Raw genomic sequence first — 23,360 nt, 5'->3', positions numbered from 1 at the left:
AGAGTTGGCATAGCAACCAATAAACCCCAGCGAGGGTCAGTACAGTAAATATCAGCTGTGGGAAAGCCCAGATGTTTGGCTGAAAACAGCAGATAAAAATAGGTCCTGCCTCACCATCTGTAGGTATCGGGTACTCCCGACTTTTGATTCTCATTTCTTTGATGAGTGCAAAAACATTTGAGCCCAGCCGTGTTTCCAGCCCCTCAGTCTGCGCACTGTCTGTTGTTTCCTAGCACAGAGGCTGAAAACAAACTCCAGCGCTGTCGCACGGACGCACCACATTTAGACGTGAGCGCAAAGCCTCGCGGTGAGAAGAAGAACCCCGTCCCATTCGGGGGAAACGATCAGATAATCCTCGTTTTGGTTTCGCCTAACTCCCGTCAGCACGTTTTCTGTCGGAGAGCGTGAGAGAGAGACGAGTTGATGAGTTAGAGATGGGGAGAGAGTCGAGCAGATAAAAAAAAGAAGAAGAGCAGAGCGAGGAGAGAGGAAGGGAGGCAGCCGCGAGCAGATGAAAGAGGGTTAGATCAAGAGAAAGACAAAAGATGTGGCACAGGGAACCCAGGGAAGAGAGAAAGGAAAGTGACAGAGAGTAATAGAAGAGAGGAGCCACCACCACCACCCTCTACTTAAACCCTCCTGAGCGGAGCCACCAGCTTGCATGATACCACCAGCCTGCAGGATACCGCCAGCCTGCATGATGCCTCCGCGGTGATTCCCTCCACCTCGTAACAGCCTCCGCCACGGAAGCCCAGCAGAGCGCAGAGTGGGCTGAGCGGGAGCCTGTTGCCTGGATACCTCTGCTGTCGCCAGAGAGGCAGAGCCAGGACTGAACCGTGCGCTGTGTGTTTGCTGCCATGGGAGGAACCACAGCTGGATGACTGTCTGGATGGCTCTCTAGCTCGCCAGCCGACTCCCCGGCATCGCACACATGAATAAGGAAGGAATCACCCGGACTGGGCTTTGAGCAGAGGAGGTGGGAGGCCGGGACTGGGACTTGGGACTGGGGGAGGGGGACTCACTGTTTGGTCGAGCGGGTGAGAGAACCAGAGATTCCCTTGGAGTGAAAAGGAGGAAGCGAGCAGAGGCTAAGGAAGGGGAGCTGGGCCGCCGGGTCAGGTCCAGCAGGAAGACATGCAGACCCAGTCCTCTGGTCCGCAGCCCAGAGTCTCCATCCTCAGCCAGAGATGTGTGCTGGCCTCCAAAATGGAAATCCACCGGTACGTACCTGCGGTCGTCCAAGTGGGTGCTTCTTTGGGCTGGACGGTATGGCAAAAAAATCATATCACGGTATTTTGTAAGATTCTGGCGGTTTCACGGTACATCACGGTATTTTTTTTAAACGTATTCATTCATTGACGCCGAAAAGGACCACAACGGAGTTTCTTGATGGTTGGGATAGTAGGCGAGCCTGACTGATGACTGAAGTTATAACATGACTAAAGTTATAAACATGACTAAAGTTAGAACATGACTAAAGTTATAACCATGACTAAAGTTATAACCATGACTAAAGTTAAGACCAAGTCTAAAGTTATAACAATGACTAAAGTTAGAACATGACTGAAGTTATAACATGACTAAAGTTATAACATGACTAAAGTTAAGACCAAGTCTAAAGTTATAACATGACTAAAGTTATAACAATGACTAAAGTTATAACATGACTAAATTTATAACATGACTAAAGTTATAACATGACTAAAGTTAGCACCGTGACTAAAGTTATAACCATGACTAAAGTTATAACCATGACTAAAGTTAGAACATGACTAAAGTTAGAACATGACTGAAGTTATAACATGACTAAAGTTATAACATGACTAAAGTTATAACATGACTAAAGTTATAACAAGTCTAAAGTTATAACAATGACTAAAGTTAGAACATAACTAAAGTTAGAACCATGACTAAATTTATAACATGACTGAAGTTATAACATGACTAAAGTTATAACATGACTAAAGTTATAACATGACTAAAGTTAGCACCGTGACTAAAGTTATAACCATGACTAAAGTTATAACCATGACTAAAGTTATAACCATGACTAAAGTTACAACATGACTAAAGTTATAACATGACTAAAGTTAGCACCGTGACTAAAGTTATAACCATGACTAAAGTTATAACCATGACTAAAGTTACAACATGACTAAAGTTAGAACATGACTAAAGTTAGAACATGACTAAAGTTAGAACCATGACTAAAGTTATTACATGACTAAAGTTAGAACCATGACTAAAGTTATAACATGACTAAAGTTATAACATGACTAAAGTTATAACAGGACTAAAGTTATAACCATGACTAAAGTTATAACATGACTAAAGTTATAACATGAGTAAAGTTATAACATGACTAAAGTTATAACATGACTAAAGTTAGAACCATGACTAAAGTTATAACATCACTAAAGTTATAACATGACTAAAGTTACAACCATGACTAAAGTTAGAACATGACTAAAGTTATAACATGACTAAAGTTAGAACCATGACTAAAGTTATTACATGACTAAAGTTAGAACCATGACTAAAGTTAGAACATGACTAAAGTTATAACATGACTAAAGTTAGAACCATGACTAAAGTTATTACATGACTAAAGTTAGAACCATGACTAAAGTTAGAACATGACTAAAGTTATAACATGACTAAAGTTAGAACCATGACTAAAGTTATTACATGACTAAAGTTATAACCATGACTAAAGTTATAACCATGACTAAAGTTAGAACATGACTAAAGTTAGAACATGACTGAAGTTATAACATGACTAAAGTTATAACATGACTAAAGTTATAACATGACTAAAGTTATAACAAGTCTAAAGTTATAACAATGACTAAAGTTAGAACATAACTAAAGTTAGAACCATGACTAAAGTTATTACATGACTAAAGTTATAACATGACTAAAGTTAGAACCATGACTAAAGTTATTACATGACTAAAGTTAGAACCATGACTAAAGTTAGAACATGACTAAAGTTAGAACCATGACTAAAGTTATTACATGACTAAAGTTAGAACCATGACTAAAGTTAGAACATGACTAAAGTTAGAACCATGACTAAAGTTATTACATGACTAAAGTTAGAACCATGACTAAAGTTATTACATGACTAAAGTTATTACATGACTAAAGTTAGAACCATGACTAAAGTTATTACATGACTAAAGTTAGAACCATGACTAAAGTTAGAACATGACTAAAGTTATAACATGACTAAAGTTAGAACCATGACTAAAGTTATTACATGACTAAAGTTAGAACATGACTAAAGTTAGAACCATGACTAAAGTTATTACATGACTAAAGTTAGAACCATGACTAAAGTTAGAACATGACTAAAGTTAGAACATGACTAAAGTTAGAACCATGACTAAAGTTAGAACATGACTAAAGTTAGAACATGACTAAAGTTATAACCATGACTAAAGTTATTACATGACTAAAGTTAGAACCATGACTAAAGTTAGAACATGACTAAAGTTAGAACCATGACTAAAGTTATTACATGACTAAAGTTATAACATGACTAAAGTTATTACATGACTAAAGTTAGAACATGACTAAAGTTAGAACATGACTAAAGTTATAACATGACTAAAGTTAGAACATGACTAAAGTTATAACCATGACTAAAGTTATTACATGACTAAAGTTAGAACCATGACTAAAGTTAGAACATGACTAAAGTTAGAACCATGACTAAAGTTATTACATGACTAAAGTTAGAACCATGACTAAAGTTAGAACCATGACTAAAGTTAGAACATGACTAAAGTTATTACATGACTAAAGTTATTACATGACTAAAGTTAGAACCATGACTAAAGTTAGAACATGACTAAAGTTATAACATGACTAAAGTTAGAACCATGACTAAAGTTATTACATGACTAAAGTTAGAACCATGACTAAAGTTAGAACATGACTAAAGTTATAACATGACTAAAGTTAGAACCATGACTAAAGTTATTACATGACTAAAGTTAGAACCATGACTAAAGTTAGAACATGACTAAAGTTATAACATGACTAAAGTTAGAACCATGACTAAAGTTATTACATGACTAAAGTTATAACATGACTAAAGTTAGAACCATGACTAAAGTTATTACATGACTAAAGTTAGAACCATGACTAAAGTTAGAACATGACTAAAGTTAGAACCATGACTAAAGTTATTACATGACTAAAGTTAGAACCATGACTAAAGTTAGAACATGACTAAAGTTAGAACCATGACTAAAGTTATTACATGACTAAAGTTAGAACCATGACTAAAGTTATTACATGACTAAAGTTATTACATGACTAAAGTTAGAACCATGACTAAAGTTATTACATGACTAAAGTTAGAACCATGACTAAAGTTAGAACATGACTAAAGTTATAACATGACTAAAGTTAGAACCATGACTAAAGTTATTACATGACTAAAGTTAGAACATGACTAAAGTTAGAACATGACTAAAGTTATTACATGACTAAAGTTAGAACCATGACTAAAGTTAGAACATGACTAAAGTTAGAACATGACTAAAGTTAGAACCATGACTAAAGTTAGAACATGACTAAAGTTAGAACATGACTAAAGTTATAACCATGACTAAAGTTATTACATGACTAAAGTTAGAACCATGACTAAAGTTAGAACATGACTAAAGTTAGAACCATGACTAAAGTTATTACATGACTAAAGTTATAACATGACTAAAGTTATTACATGACTAAAGTTATAACCATGACTAAAGTTAGAACATGACTAAAGTTATAACATGACTAAAGTTAGAACATGACTAAAGTTATAACCATGACTAAAGTTATTACATGACTAAAGTTAGAACCATGACTAAAGTTAGAACATGACTAAAGTTAGAACCATGACTAAAGTTATTACATGACTAAAGTTAGAACCATGACTAAAGTTAGAACCATGACTAAAGTTAGAACATGACTAAAGTTATTACATGACTAAAGTTATTACATGACTAAAGTTAGAACCATGACTAAAGTTAGAACATGACTAAAGTTATAACATGACTAAAGTTAGAACCATGACTAAAGTTATTACATGACTAAAGTTAGAACCATGACTAAAGTTAGAACATGACTAAAGTTAGAACCATGACTAAAGTTATTACATGACTAAAGTTAGAACCATGACTAAAGTTATTACATGACTAAAGTTATTACATGACTAAAGTTAGAACCATGACTAAAGTTATTACATGACTAAAGTTAGAACCATGACTAAAGTTAGAACATGACTAAAGTTATAACATGACTAAAGTTAGAACCATGACTAAAGTTATTACATGACTAAAGTTATAACATGACTAAAGTTAGAACTATGACTATAGTTATTACATGACTAAAGTTAGAACCATGACTAAAGTTAGAACATGACTAAAGTTAGAACATGACTAAAGTTAGAACCATGACTAAAGTTAGAACCATGACTAAAGTTACAACATGACTAAAGTTATAACATGACTAAAGTTAGAACCATGACTAAAGTTATTACATGACTAAAGTTAGAACCATGACTAAAGTTATTACATGACTAAAGTTAGAACCATGACTAAAGTTATAACATGACTAAAGTTATAACATGACTAAAGTTAGAACCATGACTAAAGTTATTACATGACTAAAGTTAGAACCATGACTAAAGTTAGAACATGACTAAAGTTAGAACATGACTAAAGTTAGAACCATGACTAAAGTTAGAACATGACTAAAGTTATTACATGACTAAAGTTAGAACATGACTAAAGTTATCACCATGACTAAAGTTATCACCATGACTAAAGTTATAACATGACTAAAGTTAGAACATGATTAAAGTTTGAACATGACTAAAGACGGATTCCGTCCCGGTCGTGGAACAGTTGACCAGCTCTTTACCCTTGCAAGACTACTGGAGGGGTCCTGGGAGTTTGCCCAACCAGTCTACATGTGCTTTGTGGACTTGGAGAAGGCTTTCGACCGGGTCCCTCGGGGGTTTTTGTGGGGGGTGCTGCGGGAGTATGGGGTGCCAGACCCGTTGGCACGGGCTATCCGGTCTTTGTACGCCTGCAGTAGGAGCTGTGTTCGTATCCTCGGTAGTAAGTCAGACACGTTCCCGGTGGGTGTTGGCCTCCGCCAGGGCTGCCCTTTATCACCGGTCCTGTTCGTGACCTTCATGGACAGGATATCTAGGCGCAGCCAGGGGGCGGAGAGGATCCGGTTCGGGAGTCTCGGGATCGCCTCTCTGCTGTTCGCGGATGATGTGGTCCTGTTTGCCTCCTCGGATTGTGACCTCCAGCATTCACTGGGGCGTTTTGCAGCCGAGTGTGAAGCGGCAGGGATGAGAGTTAGCGCCTCCAAATCTGAGGCCATGGTGCTCTGCCGGAAACCGGTGGATTGCTCCCTCCAGGTGGGGACAAACTGCCTACCCCAAGCGAAGGAGTTCAAGTATCTCGGGGTCTTGTTCACGAGTGAGGGTAAGGTGGAGCGGGAGATCGACAGACGGATCGGTGCGGCTGCAGCAATAAAACAGGCGCTGTACCGGTCCGTCCTGGTGAAGAGGGAGCTGAGCCGGAAGGCGAAGCTCTCCATTTACTGGTCGGTCTATGTTCCAACCCTCACCTATGGTCACGAACTCTGGGTCGTGACCGAAAGAACGAGATCTCGAATACAAGCGGCCGAAATGAGCTTCCTCCGCAGGGTGGCCGGGCTCACCCTTAGAGATAGGGTAAGGAGCTCGGACATCAGGAGGGAGCTTGGAGTCGAGTCGCTGCTCCTTCGTGTCGAAAGGAGTCAGCTGAGGTGGTTCGGGCATCTAGTCAGGATGCCTCCTGGACGCCTCCCATTAGAGGTTTTCCAGGCACGTCCAACTGGTAGGAGACCCCGGGGAAGACCGAGGACACGCTGGAGGGATTATATCTCCCGGCTGGCCTTGGAACGCCTCGGGATCCCCCAGAATGAGCTGGAAAGTGTTGCGGGTGAGAGGGAAGCCTGGGTCGGCCTGCTGAACCTGCTGCCACCGCGACCCGACCCGGATAAGCGGCTGATAATGGATGGATGGATGGATGACTAAAGTTATAAACATGACTAAAGTTAGAACATGACTAAAGTTAGAACCATGACTAAAGTTAGAACATGACTAAAGTTATAAACATGACTAAAGTTATAACATGACTAAAGTTATAAACATGACTAAAGTTATAAACATGACTAAAGTTAGAACATGACTAAAGTTATAACATGACTAAAGTTAGAACATGACTAAAGTTATAAACATGACTAAAGTTACAACATGACTAAAGTTATAAACATGACTAAAGTTATAAACATGACTAAAGTTAGAACATGACTAAAGTTCTCAACATGACTAAAGTTAGAACATGACTAAAGTTATAAACATGACTAAAGTTTTAACATGACTAAAGTTATAACCATGACTAAAGTTAGAATCATGACTAAAGTTATAAACATGACTAAAGTTTTAACATGACTAAAGTTATAACATGACTAAAGTTATAAACATGACTAAAGTTAGAACCATGACTAAAGTTATAAACATGACTAAAGTTTTAACATGACTAAAGTTATAACCATGACTAAAGTTATAACCATGACTAAAGTTAGAATCATGACTAAAGTTATAAACATGACTAAAGTTTTAACATGACTAAAGTTATAACATGACTAAAGTTATAAACATGACTAAAGTTAGAACCATGACTAAAGTTATAAACATGACTAAAGTTTTAACATGACTAAAGTTATAACATGACTAAAGTTATAAACATGACTAAAGTTTTAACATGACTAAAGTTTTAACATGACTAAAGTTTTAACATGACTAAAGTTAGAACATGATTAAAGTTAGAACATGACTAAAGTTAGAACATGACTAAAGTTAGAACATGACTAAAGTTAGAACCATGACTAAAGTTATTACATGACTAAAGTTAGAACCATGACTAAAGTTAGAACCATGACTAAAGTAAGAACATGACTAAAGTTAGAACCATGACTAAAGTTATTACATGACTAAAGTTAGAACCATGACTAAAGTTAGAACCATGACTAAAGTAAGAACATGACTAAAGTTAGAACCATGACTAAAGTTAGAACATGACTAAAGTTAGAACCATGACTAAAGTTATTACATGACTAAAGTTAGAACCATGACTAAAGTAAGAACATGACTAAAGTTAGAACCATGACTAAAGTTAGAACCATGACTAAAGTTAGAACCATGACACGTAAGTAGTTCAGACTGCTGCGCCCTCAGCGGTGAACAATAAATGTTGCTTCCTGCTGAAGAGTGACAACAGTTGTTACGGCTATGTATGGCGGTATATGAAAAATTCATATCGTATGGACATTTGAAACTGGTTCCACCGGTATACCACCCAGCCCTAGTGCTTCTTCTGTGTTTCCTGCTCGCGCTTGTTGTGCTCGCTCTCGACAGCAGGGACCTTGTCAGCAGCCGTCTCTATTGCTGCTGTTTATCGATGCAGAGAGCAGTCGAGGCCTAATGGATGGGTAGTTTAATCAAAGACAACAACAAGCAAGCCTGTTACAGACTGTACAGTAGAGCCCTCCACTCCATTGTGAATTTGTCACCATAGGCGTTTTTCTCAGACCAGACAGCTCTGGGACTCCCTCAGAGGAAACTACCCACTGTTGGGCTTTTTTCCCGCCAATAGGAACGCCAAAGTGTTTGCCGGCGCCGCTCACACTCAAATCCTGCTGGGAGATCGGCATGTTTGCTACGTTCCAAATATACATATGAATAATAAGCAGCCCTGTTACAATGCTACAGTTGCCTTTTTGAAGTTCAGTGGGTGTTCTCAATGGTGCTGGGTTTGATCTCATTGCTGACGTTTCCGGGTGTTTGCTGCATTCACACGAGGGCAGGACCGTGCCACAAAACATGACTAGAGTAATCACATAAACGTGGAGGCACAGCATCATTCTATTGAACATATTTCATTCCGTCTTTGCTGTTGTGCCATTCGGTTGGACTGTTGTCCGTCTACCGTTTGCCTGATTGCATGTGAATGCAGCATTAGGCTTTTTTGCTACTGGGTTTTAGCTCGCTCCCGTTGCGAGTTGCTGTTCGTGTCGTCGCTTGTTTCGAAGGCTGACAGGTTGTTTATTTTAAATGGTGGTTCCATTATGCTGCTCATGTTTTTGTCCAATCGGCGTACACTTATGTCACTTACGCCACTCACGGTTCCTCTTGTGCTTTGGAGAGCATCCACTCTAAAATGGGAGCTAAAAGTCCTTTGAAAATGGCGCCCTCCAAGAACTATAATCGTTTCTAGTTCTTGAGTAAAAATGGGGGTTCTTAGAGCTCCGTCCTTCCTCTTCTGCGCAGCACGGTTTCATACGAGAGCTGATCGTGTTTTAAAGACTATTATTCTAGTAAGACGGGGACTTAATCGCTCCCACCCCAGAGGAACTTTTCATTTACATGAAATACAGAAAGAAGGAAAAAAGAATTGAGATGGTGATATAATCTTGGATTTATAATCCTGTTTCAATGCTGTAAGAAAGTGACAATACCACCATGGCCTTTTAAATCTGTCCTAACCAGATAATAGCTGTTCTAGCCACATGATTAACAGAGTGCTTTATTTAAAGCGGTGGACCTGTCCCATGCAGGAAGCTTGGTCTGTTGGCAGCGTCTGTGTGTGCCTCGTCTCCAGAGGCTTGTTTGGGATATCGCTAACGGCATCGCTTCTTGGCGGCGTGCAAAGGGACGCTAAGCGAGAAGATGGCGATTAATTATTGATGCAGTTTGCTAAAATGTCAGAAAAAAGACATATTTTTAGGCTCAGCGGGCCGACTGGTATGTTCCTTTTTTTAGAGGACGGCGTTCGGTGTCGACTGTGTGAATAAGAGGAACAGATACATCTCGTTTGAATAGTCTCAGAGACCATTAAACATCAGGGACGGAGAGGAGCGTCCCATGCTGCGGTGCTCTAGTGTCGCTGGACCGTCTTTGTTCTCATTTTCCAGGAAATGTCATATTCCACCAGTCCCTCTATCCCTTTTCACGTGGCCGGTGCTTTAGTGATGAGCATGTTGGACACGGGGAACTTAGGTCTTCCTGTCGGTCTACGTTCCGTCAGTCAGTTCATGGTCTTGTACTGATTACATGATGAGGACCACGCACACGCTATGCACACGCTATGCACACGCTGTGAGGACAGCTTTGGAAAGTGAGAAGGTTTTGGCCGATCCTCACTTCTTCAAAGGTCTAAGGTTTAAGACTTGGTTTAAGGATAAGTTTAGATATAGGTTTAGGTTTGTGGTTCGGCATTTAGTCGTGGACGAGGGTCCTCACAAAGATAGAAGTACAGGTGTGTGTGTGTGTGTGTGTGTGTGTGTGTGTGTGTGTGTGTGTGTGTGTGTGTGTGTGTGTGTGTGTGTGTGTGTGCGTGCGTGTGCGTGCGTGTGCGTGCGTGTGCGTGTGTGTGCGTGTCATGCCTTGGGGTGTGAAGTGGTAGCATCCTCATCAAAAGCAGCTCACAAACCCGTAGCATTGTGTAATAGTGTATGTGTGTGAATTGTTTACATGGAAACACAAGAAGCCACAGAGACTCATTTGAGTCATCGGCGCTCAAGATGTTCATTTCTTTGGTGTTCAAACTGGTTTAAAATCACCAATATAAAACAAAACAAAGCTTGAGGACATAAAACACACCAAAAATAACCCTTTAGCTTAATGTAGAGGACCTGTATGCGGCTCTAAAACACAAAATGAATAACAATGCACTCTAGTCCTGGGAAATCATTCTATATACATTAGTTAACGTGTATATATGTGTGTACATACATTAGTTAATGTGTATATGTGTATATACATTAGTTAATGTGTATATATGTATGTATATACATTAGTTAATGTGCATATATGTATGTATATACATTAGTTAATGTGTATATATGTATGTATATACATTAGTTAATGTGCATATATGTATGTATATACATTAGTTAATGTGTATATATGTATGTATATACATTAGTTAATGTGTATATGTATATACATTAGTTAATGTGCATATGTGTATATACATTAGTTAATGTGTATATGTGTATGTATATACATTAGTTAATGTGCATATGTGTATGTATATACATTAGTTAATGTGCATATGTGTATGTATATACATTAGTTAATGTGTATATGTATATACATTAGTTAATGTGTATATGTATATACATTAGTTAATGTGCATATGTGTATGTATATACATTAGTTAATGTATATTGATGCAAACTGTGCCTAATGAATAGTATTTATATTATTTTGTATTATAATCATGAGTCTTCTTGTGTGTCTCAGTTATGGCTTATGGTGAATCTCAATTTCTCAAAACATCAATAATTACCTGTTTTAAACGGCCTGCTGACTCCTCACTCACAACTCTTAACAGGGCCCAGTCCAGTAGGGGGCGCTGGTGAGAACCCAGCTGAGTGCATCTCTGCGCCCAGAGACACTGTAGAGCAGGGGTGTCAAACTCGAATCAAGCGACAGCTTGAAAGGCTTATGATGGTCTTTAAATGAAAGTCTATGCTGCTTTACAGTGTACAGTGACCATAGACTACATCTCCCACAATGCATGTTGATTTTGTAACCCGCGAATGAACGGTATCATACCGCGAGAAAGCAGTGTTTCCATATCGGCGTTTAACTAAAGACAAGTGATTAAGTTGATAAAGATCGACAAATAATCCCCGGTACAAATATAACCAGTACTTTATATTGTTGCACTTGAATGAACAATAATCAAATGCAAAGACAGTTATTTAACAATATGTTAGGGAGTAGTTTATGCAGTGTTTCAGTTACAACCCCTTTGAGGGCGACCATGATGCTGATGTGAAAAAGAGTTTGACACCCTGCTGTACAGGGAGACAGTTGTAGTGTTAGAAGGTGTGTTACCTCTGACCAAGAAGTCCGCTAAAGCCAGACGTGTCTTGCATCTTTTCTTTGGATTGTTTGTGACCCCGTTTGACTAAGTGTGGCACTTCTTTATTGAGTAAAAAGGTCAGCTGGGCTTGTTAAAGGGGGATCCACACTCCTGCTCTCCGGTGGGTGGATCAGGATGATGCTGGAAAGGCCAGAATCATTAAAGGCAATGAGAGAGGGAACCTGTGCACCCTTCCCTTGGGCGCTCTGTGCTCAGCTAATGGTTTCTGTAAGTGAGCTGCTCCAAGCCTAATTGAATCCAAGAGGCCTGTGTGTATCGGGCCAGTCGATGGTCCAGGTAATTGCCGGGCAATAATGTTTCTCACCGTAATGACCTGCATTAGGTTTCTAGGAAATGATTATGGAGGAACAAAGCGCTGCTGCTGCAGTGAGTTCATGTTAAATGCCGCTTTACATGCGCGCTGAATCCAGCCAGAGAGTCGCATCTTGAGCCGAGCTCTGTATCGTGCAGCAACAGCCGAGCGATCAGCACGCGTGGCGTAATAAAGAAACTGTAAAGGCGCATTGCTGGCGGCCCATGCTGTGCATTTAAGCGTTACATTACCCATCAGCCCCTCTGGTCTTGATGCAGAAGAACAGCAACACAGAACTCTATGTCTGTCTTTGCTGAGATCTGCGTCTGATTAGGTTTTCATTGCAGGCCGTTTGTCCCTTGATCTCTAGTATTACACTGCCTCATGTTCCACCTGCGACCAAAGCAGATCCACCGTTAGCTACTGAACACTATGACTCTATATTCTCACAGATCCACATTAGCTACTGAACGCTATGACTCTCTAGTCTCACAGATGCACCGTTAGCTACTGAACACTATGACTCTATAGTCTCACAGATCCACGTTAGCTACTGAACACTATGACTCTACAGTCTCACAGATCCACCGTTAGCTACTGAACACTATGGCTCTATAGTCTCACAGATCCACCGTTAGCTACTGACACTATAACTCTATAGTCTCACAGATCCACCGTTAGCTACTGAACACTATGACTCTATAGTCTCACAGATCCACCGTTAGCTACTGAACGCTATGACTCTACAGTCTCACAGATCCACCGTTAGCTACTGAATGCTATGACTCTATAGTCTCACAAATCCACCGCTAGCTACTGAACGCTACGACTCTACAGTCTCACAGATCCACCGTTAGCTACTGAACGCTATGACTCTATAGTCTCACAGATCCACGTTAGCTACTGAACGCTATGACTCTACATTCTCACAGATCCACGTTAGCTACTGAACGGTACGACTCTACAGTCTCACAGATCCACGTTAGCTACTGAACGCTACGACTCTATAGTCTCACAGATCCACGTTAGCTACTGAACGCATGACTCTATAGTCTCACAGATCCACCGTTAGCTACTGAACGCTATGACTCTATAGTCTCACAGATCCACGTTAGCTACTGAACACTATGACTCTACAGTCTCACAGATCCACCGTTAGCTACTGAACACTATGACTCTATAGTCTCACAGATCCACCGTTTGCTACTGACACTATAACTCTATAGTCTCACAGATCCACCGTTAGCTACTGAACACTATGACTCTATAGTCTCACAGATCCACCGTTAGCTACTGAACGCTATGACTCTACAGTCTCACAGATCCACCGTTAGCTACTGAATGCTATGACTCTATAGTCTCACAAATCCACCGCTAGCTACTGAACACTATGACTCTACAGTCTCACAGATCCACCGTTAGCTACTGAACGCTATGACTCTATAGTCTCACAGATCCACGTTAGCTACTGAACGCTATGACTCTACAGTCTCACAGATCCACCGTTAGCTACTGAACGCTATGACTCTACAGTCTCACAGATCCACGTTAGCTACTGAACGCATGACTATAGTCTCACAGATCCACCGTTAGCTACTGAACGCATGACTCTATAGTCTCACAGATCCACGTTAGCTACTGAACGGTACGACTCTATAGTCTCACAGATTCACGTTAGCTACTGAACGCAATGACTCTATAGTCTCACAGATCCACTGTTAGCTACTGAACGCTATGTCTCTACAGTCTCACAGATCCACGTTAGCTACTGAACGCTACGACTCTATAGTCTCACAGATCCACGTTAACTACTGAACGCATGACTCTATAGTCTCACAGATCCACCGTTAGCTACTGAACGCTATGACTCTATAGTCTCACAGATCCACGTTAGCTACTGAACGCTACGACTCCATAGTCTTACAGATCCACGTTAGCTACTGAACGCTATGACTCTACAGTCTCACAGATCCACGTTTGCTACTGAACGCATGACTATAGTCTCACAGATCCACCGTTAGCTACTGAACGCTATGACTCTATAGTCTCACAGATCCACGTTAGCTACTGAACGCTACGACTCCATAGTCTTACAGATCCACGTTAGCTACTGAACGCTATGACTCTACAGTCTCACAGATCCACGTTTGCTACTGAACGCATGACTATAGTCTCACAGATCCACCGTTAGCTACTGAACGCATGACTCTATAGTCTCACAGATTCACGTTAGCTACTGAACGCAATGACTCTATAGTCTCACAGATCCACCGTTAGCTACTGAACGCTATGTCTCTACAGTCTCACAGATCCACGTTAGCTACTGAACGCTACGACTCTATAGTCTCACAGATCCACGTTAGCTACTGAACGCATGACTCTATAGTCTCACAAATCCACGTTAGCTACTGAACGCTACGACTCTATAGTCTCACAGATTCACGTTAGCTACTGAACGCAATGACTCTATAGTCTCACAGATCCACCGTTAGCTACTGAACGCTATGACTCTATAGTCTCACAGATCCACGTTACCTACTGAACGCTACGACTCTATAGTCTCACAGATCCACGTTAGCTACTGAACGCAATGACTCTATAGTCTCACAGATCCACGTTAGCTACTGAACGCTACAACTCTATAGTCTCACATTTCACCCAGATACAACAGATACGTTTTTCTGATTGGCTATTCGTGTAGCCCATCTCTTTTTATTGATTGGCAGGGGATTCGGGGGAGACGTGCTTGATTCCTCCATGGTGAGGGCAGCGCGACCAGGTCATCTTTGCGCGCTGCGGCACATTAAATAGCCTAGAGTTTTTTTTTCAGCGTGAGAAATACGATGTGTGGCGGGAGGGCGTGACAGTCACGCTCAATGCGTGACACTTGAGAGCCCTGCTTTATAGTCTCACAGATCCACCGTTAGCTACTGAACGCTATGACTCTACAGTCACGTCCATACTTCCTACAACAAGAGTTAAAAACTACAGAGGTCATGTCCATATGTCGTACGATTAATCAATAATGTAATTATGGTGACAGGCTCTGAATTTGATTCGTTAGGTTAGCCAAAAAGAAGTCTTGCCATCTGGTATTTTGCCAATAACAGTTTCTCCTTATGTTATGTAATGCTACACACATCACGTTGAGGTTTAGAGTTTGATAATATAAACGTTTCTAGGTGACTTCATCCATATCGCCCACCTTAGAAGGGAAACGGTGCTCAGCTGTGCTGTCAGTACAGTGAGATGGAGCTGATAACAACATGTACGTTCATGTTGTTATCAGCTCCATCCCTTTCTTTCCCCATCACCGCTCCTAGTGAAGCGCGTAGAGATGACCAGCGCCAAGTCGCACACACACACACACACACACACACACACACACACACACACACACACACACACACACACACGCACACACACGCACATACACACACACACTCACACACACACTGTGGGTTATATATACCCACTAGTAACTATATATTCTCTGTCACACCTCAGACTGGTCCTCTTCAGCTCCGTCTCTTTCTCTCCACCATCTGCTGGAGAGGATGACTCACACTCGTGAGCACAGGGGGTTTTCTCACGGCGCCGCCATAATGTGTGTGTGTGTGTGTGTGTGTGTGTGTGTCAGCAAAGTAGAGAGAAGGTAGCATCACCAGACAAACAGCTGTTCATGAATGACTAGAGAACAGGTTTGTGTGCTCACCTGTACACATCGGTAGACAGTAGGTAGGGTTGCTAGGGCGACGGCTCTCCTTGCAGTTCCTATAGGAGCCAGCAGGGTCAGACGCGTGTAACAAGCGGTTATTGACCCGTGTTGTTGGACTTTTGTAGGAAGATGTAGAACAAAACTATCGGTAACTTGTGGTAAGACATCACGGGAGCCGGAGCACGAGGAGACGCTGGTGGGTGAGGAATCAAAATGCTGTCGTATGATTCCACACCGCAGCGGTAAAGATGGCATGGACGTGCTAGTCGTGAACGGCGTAAAGTTAAGCTAGTTACCCAGGCATGCTAACATTTGCTCATGTAGAGGGAGGGCTGTGGATGGAACATCTTTTGGCATCGGCTTCTTGGTCGGACAAAACCTTCGGGTCTGACAACTTGAACTTCATTTAAAGAACAGAATAGTCTTCAATAGCTGCAGCCTGAGAGTTTATAACAGCCTGACTGCTTTGATAATGTTGTTTTTTTACTAGCGGGATTGAAAACGCTGAAATGAAAATGATTACATTTGTTTTAGAAGAACTGAAAGCATTTTAAACCCTGTGCCGGTCCCTTGAGCTCACGTTGGAACCCTCTGTCCTGATCCAGCATGTTTCCCAGCGCTGGCTCAAAAGCTCAGTTACTGCTCCTCTCCTCTCTGATCTCTTCCACGAGCTGCAAGCACCGAGATGATCGCTGATTAATGAGAGAGAGAGAAGACGGAGAGGCAGAGGAAGAGACCGATGAAGGGCAAGGAGGAGGGCGAGGCGGAGAGTTGAGTGGAGTAGAAAAAAGAAAGGAGAGTTCTACATCGAGTGGAGAAGGAGAAGAAGAAAGAAAGAGCAGCTTAAGTTGAAAGACATGGAAAAGAAGGAAAGAGGAAGGATGCTCTCCAGGGCCCCTTCCTCCTCCTTCCTTCCTTCCTTCCAGGCCCAGCTGCACTCCTCCAGAACAATCCCTCGGGTCATCCCTCAGTCCCAGATACCTCTCCTCCTCTCCTCCTCCCTTCCTCTTCTCCTCTCGTTCATCCTCACGGCGAGGACTCCCGCTCCACCACATTTATCTGAGTTTGCTCGCATGTTTTGCTTTTAGTTCACAGGATTCATCATCCTCCCCCGCTTTGGGAAAACAGCTGATCTAGCCTTTCCAGAGCAGAGCAACGCTTTATGTGTCGGGATGGCTTCCAGCCAAAAAGGGCAAACGAGTCGATTTAGTGAGAGAGAGAGAGAAGTCAGACAAAATAAATCCCAAGGCAACAAGTCGGTGGCTAATGAATCTGTTCTAATCACGGACAAAAAGTCCAAAGTGTGTCGGTACAGATCGACCCGTAGGAGACGGCAGATATTTGAGTCTGAGCGGCTGACATTTGAGTTCATGGGGACTGTGAGAGGAGATGAACCCATCCCATAATATGAATGGATACTGTAGAGAAACAGCAAAGTGCCATCCATCTAAAACTTTGATTCCTCTGAAAGTATCTCAGTGGCGCATGAAGCAACACAAAATATATATTTCCGAATCCATAATTCTGATGAAAGCCTGGATCATGTGCATCATAGAGGAGGTTCGTCTCCTGGCTCACACATGACCGGAGGAGGAGGACTTTTACAAACTATCTCTTGGCATCTCGTGACACCTCATTGCATCTTGTGACATCTCTTGGCATCTCGTGACACCTCGTTGCATCTTGTGACATCTCTTGGCATCTTGTGACATCTCTTGGCATCTCGTGACATCTTGTGACATCTCTTGGCATCTCTTGGCATCTCGTGACACCTCGTTGCATCTTGTGGCATCTAGTGACATCTCGTGACATCTCTTGGCATCTCGTGACACCTCGTGCCATTTCGTGACATCTCGTGACACCTTGTGACATCTCGTGACACCTCTTGGCATCTCATGACACCTCGTAGCATCTCGTTGCATCTCGTGGCATCTCGTGACATCTCGTGACATCTCGTGGCATCTCGTGACATCTCGTGACACCTCATGACACCTCGTGGCATATCCTGACATCTCGAGCCATCTCGTGCCACCTTGTGACATCTCGTGACACCTTGTTGCACCTCGTGACATCTCTTGGCATCTCGTGACATCTCGTTGCATCTTGTGGCATCTCGTTGCATCTCGTGGCATTTCGTAGCATCTCGTGGCATCTCGTGACACCTCGTGGCATCTCCTGACATCTCGTGACACCTCATGGCATCTCGTGACATCTCGTGACACCTCGTGACATCTCGTTGCATGTAGTGACACCTCGTGACATCTCGTTGCATCTAGTGACACCTCGTGACATCTCGTTGCATCTAGTGACACCTCGTGACATCTCGTTGCATTTTGTGGCATCTTGTGACATCTCGTGACACCTCGTGACATCTCGTTGCATCTAGTGACACCTCATGGCATCTCGTGACACCTCATGGCGTCTCATGGCATCTCGTGACATCTTGTGACACCTCATGGCATCTCGTGACATCTCGTGGCATCTTGTGACATCTCGTGACACCTCATGGCATCTCGTGACATCTCGTGACACCTTGTGACATCTCGTTGCATCTAGTGACACCTCGTGACACCTCATGGCATCTCGTGACACCTCGTGACATCTCGTTGCATCTAGTGACACCTCATGGCATCTCGTGACACCTCGTGACATCTCGTTGCATCTAGTGACACCTCATGGCATCTCGTGACACCTCGTGACACCTCATGACATCTCGTTGCATCTCGTTGCATCTCGTGGCATCTCGTGGCATCTCGTGGCATCCCGTGGCATCTCGTGACATCTCGTGGCATCTCATGACACCTCGTGGCATCTCCTGACACCTCGTGCCATCTCGTGCCATCTCGTGCCACCTTGTGACATCTCGTGACACCTTGTTGCACCTCATGACATCTCGTGACATCTCTTGGCATCTCGTGACATCTTGTGGCATCTCGTTGCATCTTGTGGCATTTCGTAGCATCTCGTGGCATCTCGTGACACCTCGTGGCATCTCCTGACATCTCGTGACACCTCATGGCATCTCGTGACATCTAGTGACACCTCATGGCATGTCGTGACACCTCATGGCATCTCGTGACACCTCATGGCATCTCGTGACATCTCGTGACACCTCATGGCATCTCGTGACATCTCGTGACACCTCCTGACATCTTGTGACACCTCCTGACATCTTGTGACATCTCGTGACACCTCAAGGCATCTTGTGACATCTCGTGACACCTCGTTACATCTCGTGGCATTTCGTGCCATCTCGTGACACCTCGTGGCATCTCGTGACATCTCGTGACACCTCGTGCCATCTTGTGCCACCTTGTGGCATCTCGTTGCATCTCGTGGCATTTTGAGCATCTCGTGGCATCTCGTGACACCTCGTGGCATCTCCTGACATCTCGTGACACCTCATGGCATCTCGTGACATCTCGTGACACCTCGTGACATCTCGTTGCATGTAGTGACACCTCGTGACATCTCGTTGCATCTAGTGACACCTCGTGACATCTCGTTGCATCTAGTGACACCTCGTGACATCTCGTTGCATTTTGTGGCATCTCGTGGCATCTTGTGACATCTCGTGACACCTCGTGACATCTCGTTGCATCTAGTGACACCTCATGGCATCTCGTGACACCTCATGGCATCTCATGGCATCTCGTGACATCTCGTGACACCTCATGGCATCTCGTGACATCTCGTGGCATCTTGTGACATCTCGTGACACCTCCTGACATCTTGTGACATCTCGTGACACCTCATGGCATCTCGTGACATCTCGTGACACCTTGTGACATCTCGTTGCATCTAGTGACACCTCGTGACACCTCATGGCATCCCGTGACACCTCGTGACATCTCGTTGCATCTAGTGACACCTCATGGCATCTCGTGACACCTCGTGACACCTCATGACATCTCGTTGCATCTCGTTGCATCTCGTGGCATCTCGTGGCATCCCGTGGCATCTCGTGGCATCTCATGACACCTCGTGGCATCTCCTGACACCTCGTGCCATCTCGTGCCATCTCGTGCCACCTTGTGACATCTCGTGACACCTTGTTGCATCTCGTGACATCTCTTGGCATCTCGTGACATCTTATGGCATCTCGTTGCATCTCGTGGCATTTCGTAGCATCTCGTGGCATCTCGTGACACCTCGTGGCATCTCCTGACATCTCGTGACACCTCATGGCATCTCGTGACATCTAGTGACACCTCATGGCATCTCGTGACACCTCATGGCATCTCGTGACACCTCATGGCATCTCGTGACATCTCGTGACACCTCATGGCATCTCGTGACATCTCGTGGCATCTTGTGACATCTTGTGACACCTCCTGACATCTTGTGACATCTCGTGACACCTCGTTACATCTCGTGGCATTTCGTGGCATCTCGTGCCATCTCGTGACACCTCGTGACATCTCGTGACACCTTGTGCCACCTTGTGACATCTCGTGACACCTCGTGACATCTCGTTGCATCTCGTGACATCTCGTGGCATCTCGTGACATCTCGTGACACTTCGTTACATCTCGTGGCATCTCGTGACATCTCGTTGCATCTAGTGACACTTCATGGCATCTCGTGAAACCTCGTGACACCTCGTGACACCTCGTTGCATCTCGTGACACCTCGTGACATCTCGTTGCATCTCGTGACATCTCGTGGCATCTCGTGGCATCTTGTGGCATCTCGTGGCATCTCGTGGCATCTCCTGACATCTTGTGGCATCTCGTGGCATCTCGTGGCATCCCGTGACGGTCCCAGTATATTATAATTCCACCGTTTGGGCACGATGCAAAATGTTCTTCAAATCCTCGGCACTGATCTGTCGTAACACACTGTGGTTGTCACACACACACACACACACACACACATACACACACACACAAACACACAGGCGCTCAGCCAAACCCCCATTGGGGCTCATCAGAAACATGGTGACATTCAACCACCCCGTTTCCTTTGTTTCTATTTTTAGACGTTGTTATGTAAGCGTGGCCCCGTCAGCAGAGGACCTATCTCAGTTTGCAGCGGTGAAGCAGCGAGTCGGTACGATGTGGGAGCGTAATGTGGGATTCTCTGTTGTTCATCTCGGGGCACCACAGGACCGAAAACACATCGTCTGAATCCAAAGAGCCGAGCGTCATCTGACATGCAGCGTCAACATCTCCTGATACTGTTTATCTTTTCCCTCTGTTCCTCTTTGAAGTCGGCGCCGCTCTGAACTCGGAAGCCTCATTAACATTAATGAAGGGGACGGAAATATTCTCATCTCATATCCCATTCTCCGTTCCTATTCTCAGATCTGCAGATATTGTTCACGTCTTGTCTGCGTCCCTCTGCTCCATTAGGGAGCTTTCAACGCGAGGTAACGTGTTTCCATCACTGCACTCAGCAGGTGAACGGACATCAGCTAAAACTGAAAAGCGTGATGTCGGTGGATTTAGTCCGTTGTATTAAAGGGGCTACATTTGTGTGTAGCATGCTAGCTCCAGTTAGCGGGCCTCTCAATCGCCCGCCGCTCTGCACCGCCAGTAACTTCTGGTCTGACAGAAATGCGCCATATGTCTGAGCTGTATGTCGGCATCAGCGAGGCCAAAACAAGGAACCGGGAACCGCAGTGTAAAGTATAAGCGGGCAAGTGGCACTTGCACTGTGCAGACGCGCCGATAGCAAGCAAGCGGTGCTGTCTCAGTGGATATATATATTGTGAATATCTCGGTCCTCACCACTACCAGCACCTTTAAGGTAGTACCAGAACCATTAAGGTAGCACAAGCACCTTTAAGATAGTACCGGCACCTTTAAGGTACCTCTAAGGTAGTACCAGAACCTTTAAGGTAGTACCAGCACCTTTAAGGCTCCAGGAAGTCACTGCACCCCGGTCAAGAAGTAGACTGGCAGACCCAACTGCTACATCAAGCTCAGTAAATAAGCGTTGTCGTAAAAAAACAATTTTTGGGAAACATCAGTAAGTCAAATTAAGGGGCCACCTCAGTCTGAAAGGTGAAGCCAATACAGGAGTGCCTTAAACCTGCATTCTCACTAATGACCATCAGGGGGCGACTCCTCCGGTTCCAAAAAAGTAAACATTGTAAACATGAGTTTATGTCTCAATCTCTAGTTTCAAGTCTTCTTCAATACAGCATGATGTTCATTTAGTAAATTATGGTCATTTAGAGTCAAGCAGACCATAAAGCAGGGGACGCTTTAGGGCGGGGCTTATTGTGATTGACAGGTCTCTACCACGCTATGGTGCAGTCTGGGAGCTGGCTGTCTTTCAAACTTCAACCCTTTCAGTGTGTTTTCAGTTCATGTTTAGGCAACCGCAGCCTTTCCGGCCTAAGAACCTTTTCCAGCATTCGGTTGGAGCGACGGACAAAAACCAAGGCGCACAAACCAATGGGTGGCTTTTCGTTGACTACGTCCGCTTCTTTCATACCGCCTGGATAGAACAGGTCAGCGTTGACTTTGTTTTTTTGCGCGGGACATGAGCGGCTCCCTGGTGAAAGTTTTATGTGTTGGACACAGGCCGTCTGTATCAACCGACCTAAAGACCGACGCGCTCACATTGCAGCGAGCTGGGAGCTGGACGCTGAAGGGCGGCTGGACGCCCACGCTTGTAACTAACTTACGTCAACCCGTGGACTGGCATGTTAATCATGTGCACGTGTCTGAGCCTCACGCGGCTTGTTCTTGTCACGGTGGACCCTCCAGTTTTTCACGCATTTCCAACCTTGAAACGGATACTTAAAAACAACTAAAACACAACATGTCGTGTCCTCCTCTCATCCTCTCCCCAGTCTGGGCTCGTCTGCTACTCCATTGCTTCACTCGCTGCCTCTCACTCTCTTTCTCTACAATCATGTGATGGGTCACTAAAGGGGCACTCGTGAACATAAAAACGTCAATTTACACTTTAGCTTGTATGAAAAAGACTAAAGTTCTACATTGTCTTTGTGTCTCTGTAGTTTTTTTCAAGGTCTGAGAAAATGACCCTTATGATGTACCTTTGGCATTTAACGGACAGTGATGGTCTTACGATATAATGTTTGAGGCACAATGGGAAATGTAGGATCGTTGTTTTAGGAATAAAACTACAGATATTTAGGTATCTTCTGTTGCTTCAATTCTGGCCTTTCCTTTTTGAATCGGTCTTGTGTGAGTCCCTTAGCGAGGGCTGGGCAACACATCAATATTATTTTGATACCATGATACGAAACTAGATGTCATCGTAGATTTTGGATATCATAATTTGGCATAAGTGTTGCCTTTTCCTGGTATGTCAAGGCTGCACTGCAGGAAAGTGATTTCCTTTTCTGACTGACGAG

General features: G+C 43.4%; 1 protein-coding gene across 1 annotated transcript in view; it reads left to right on the top strand.

Annotated features, from left to right (window-relative positions):
- Positions 1–1,134: 1,134 nt before the first annotated feature.
- The window catches only part of enah (ENAH actin regulator), a gene marked incomplete at its 5' end in the record, with an annotated part of 77,736 nt that continues 55,510 nt past the window's right edge, over positions 1,135–23,360 (top strand). Inside the window, 1 exon segment of the mRNA XM_079216129.1 lies at positions 1,135–1,220. Within this exon segment, the coding sequence (XP_079072255.1) occupies positions 1,135–1,220 (86 nt within the window).

The sequence above is a fragment of the Taurulus bubalis genome, assembly GCF_910589615.1.
Source record: "Taurulus bubalis genome assembly, chromosome: 3".
NCBI lineage: Eukaryota > Metazoa > Chordata > Actinopteri > Perciformes > Cottidae > Taurulus > Taurulus bubalis.
This window is presented reverse-complemented; position numbering and strand designations above follow the sequence as displayed.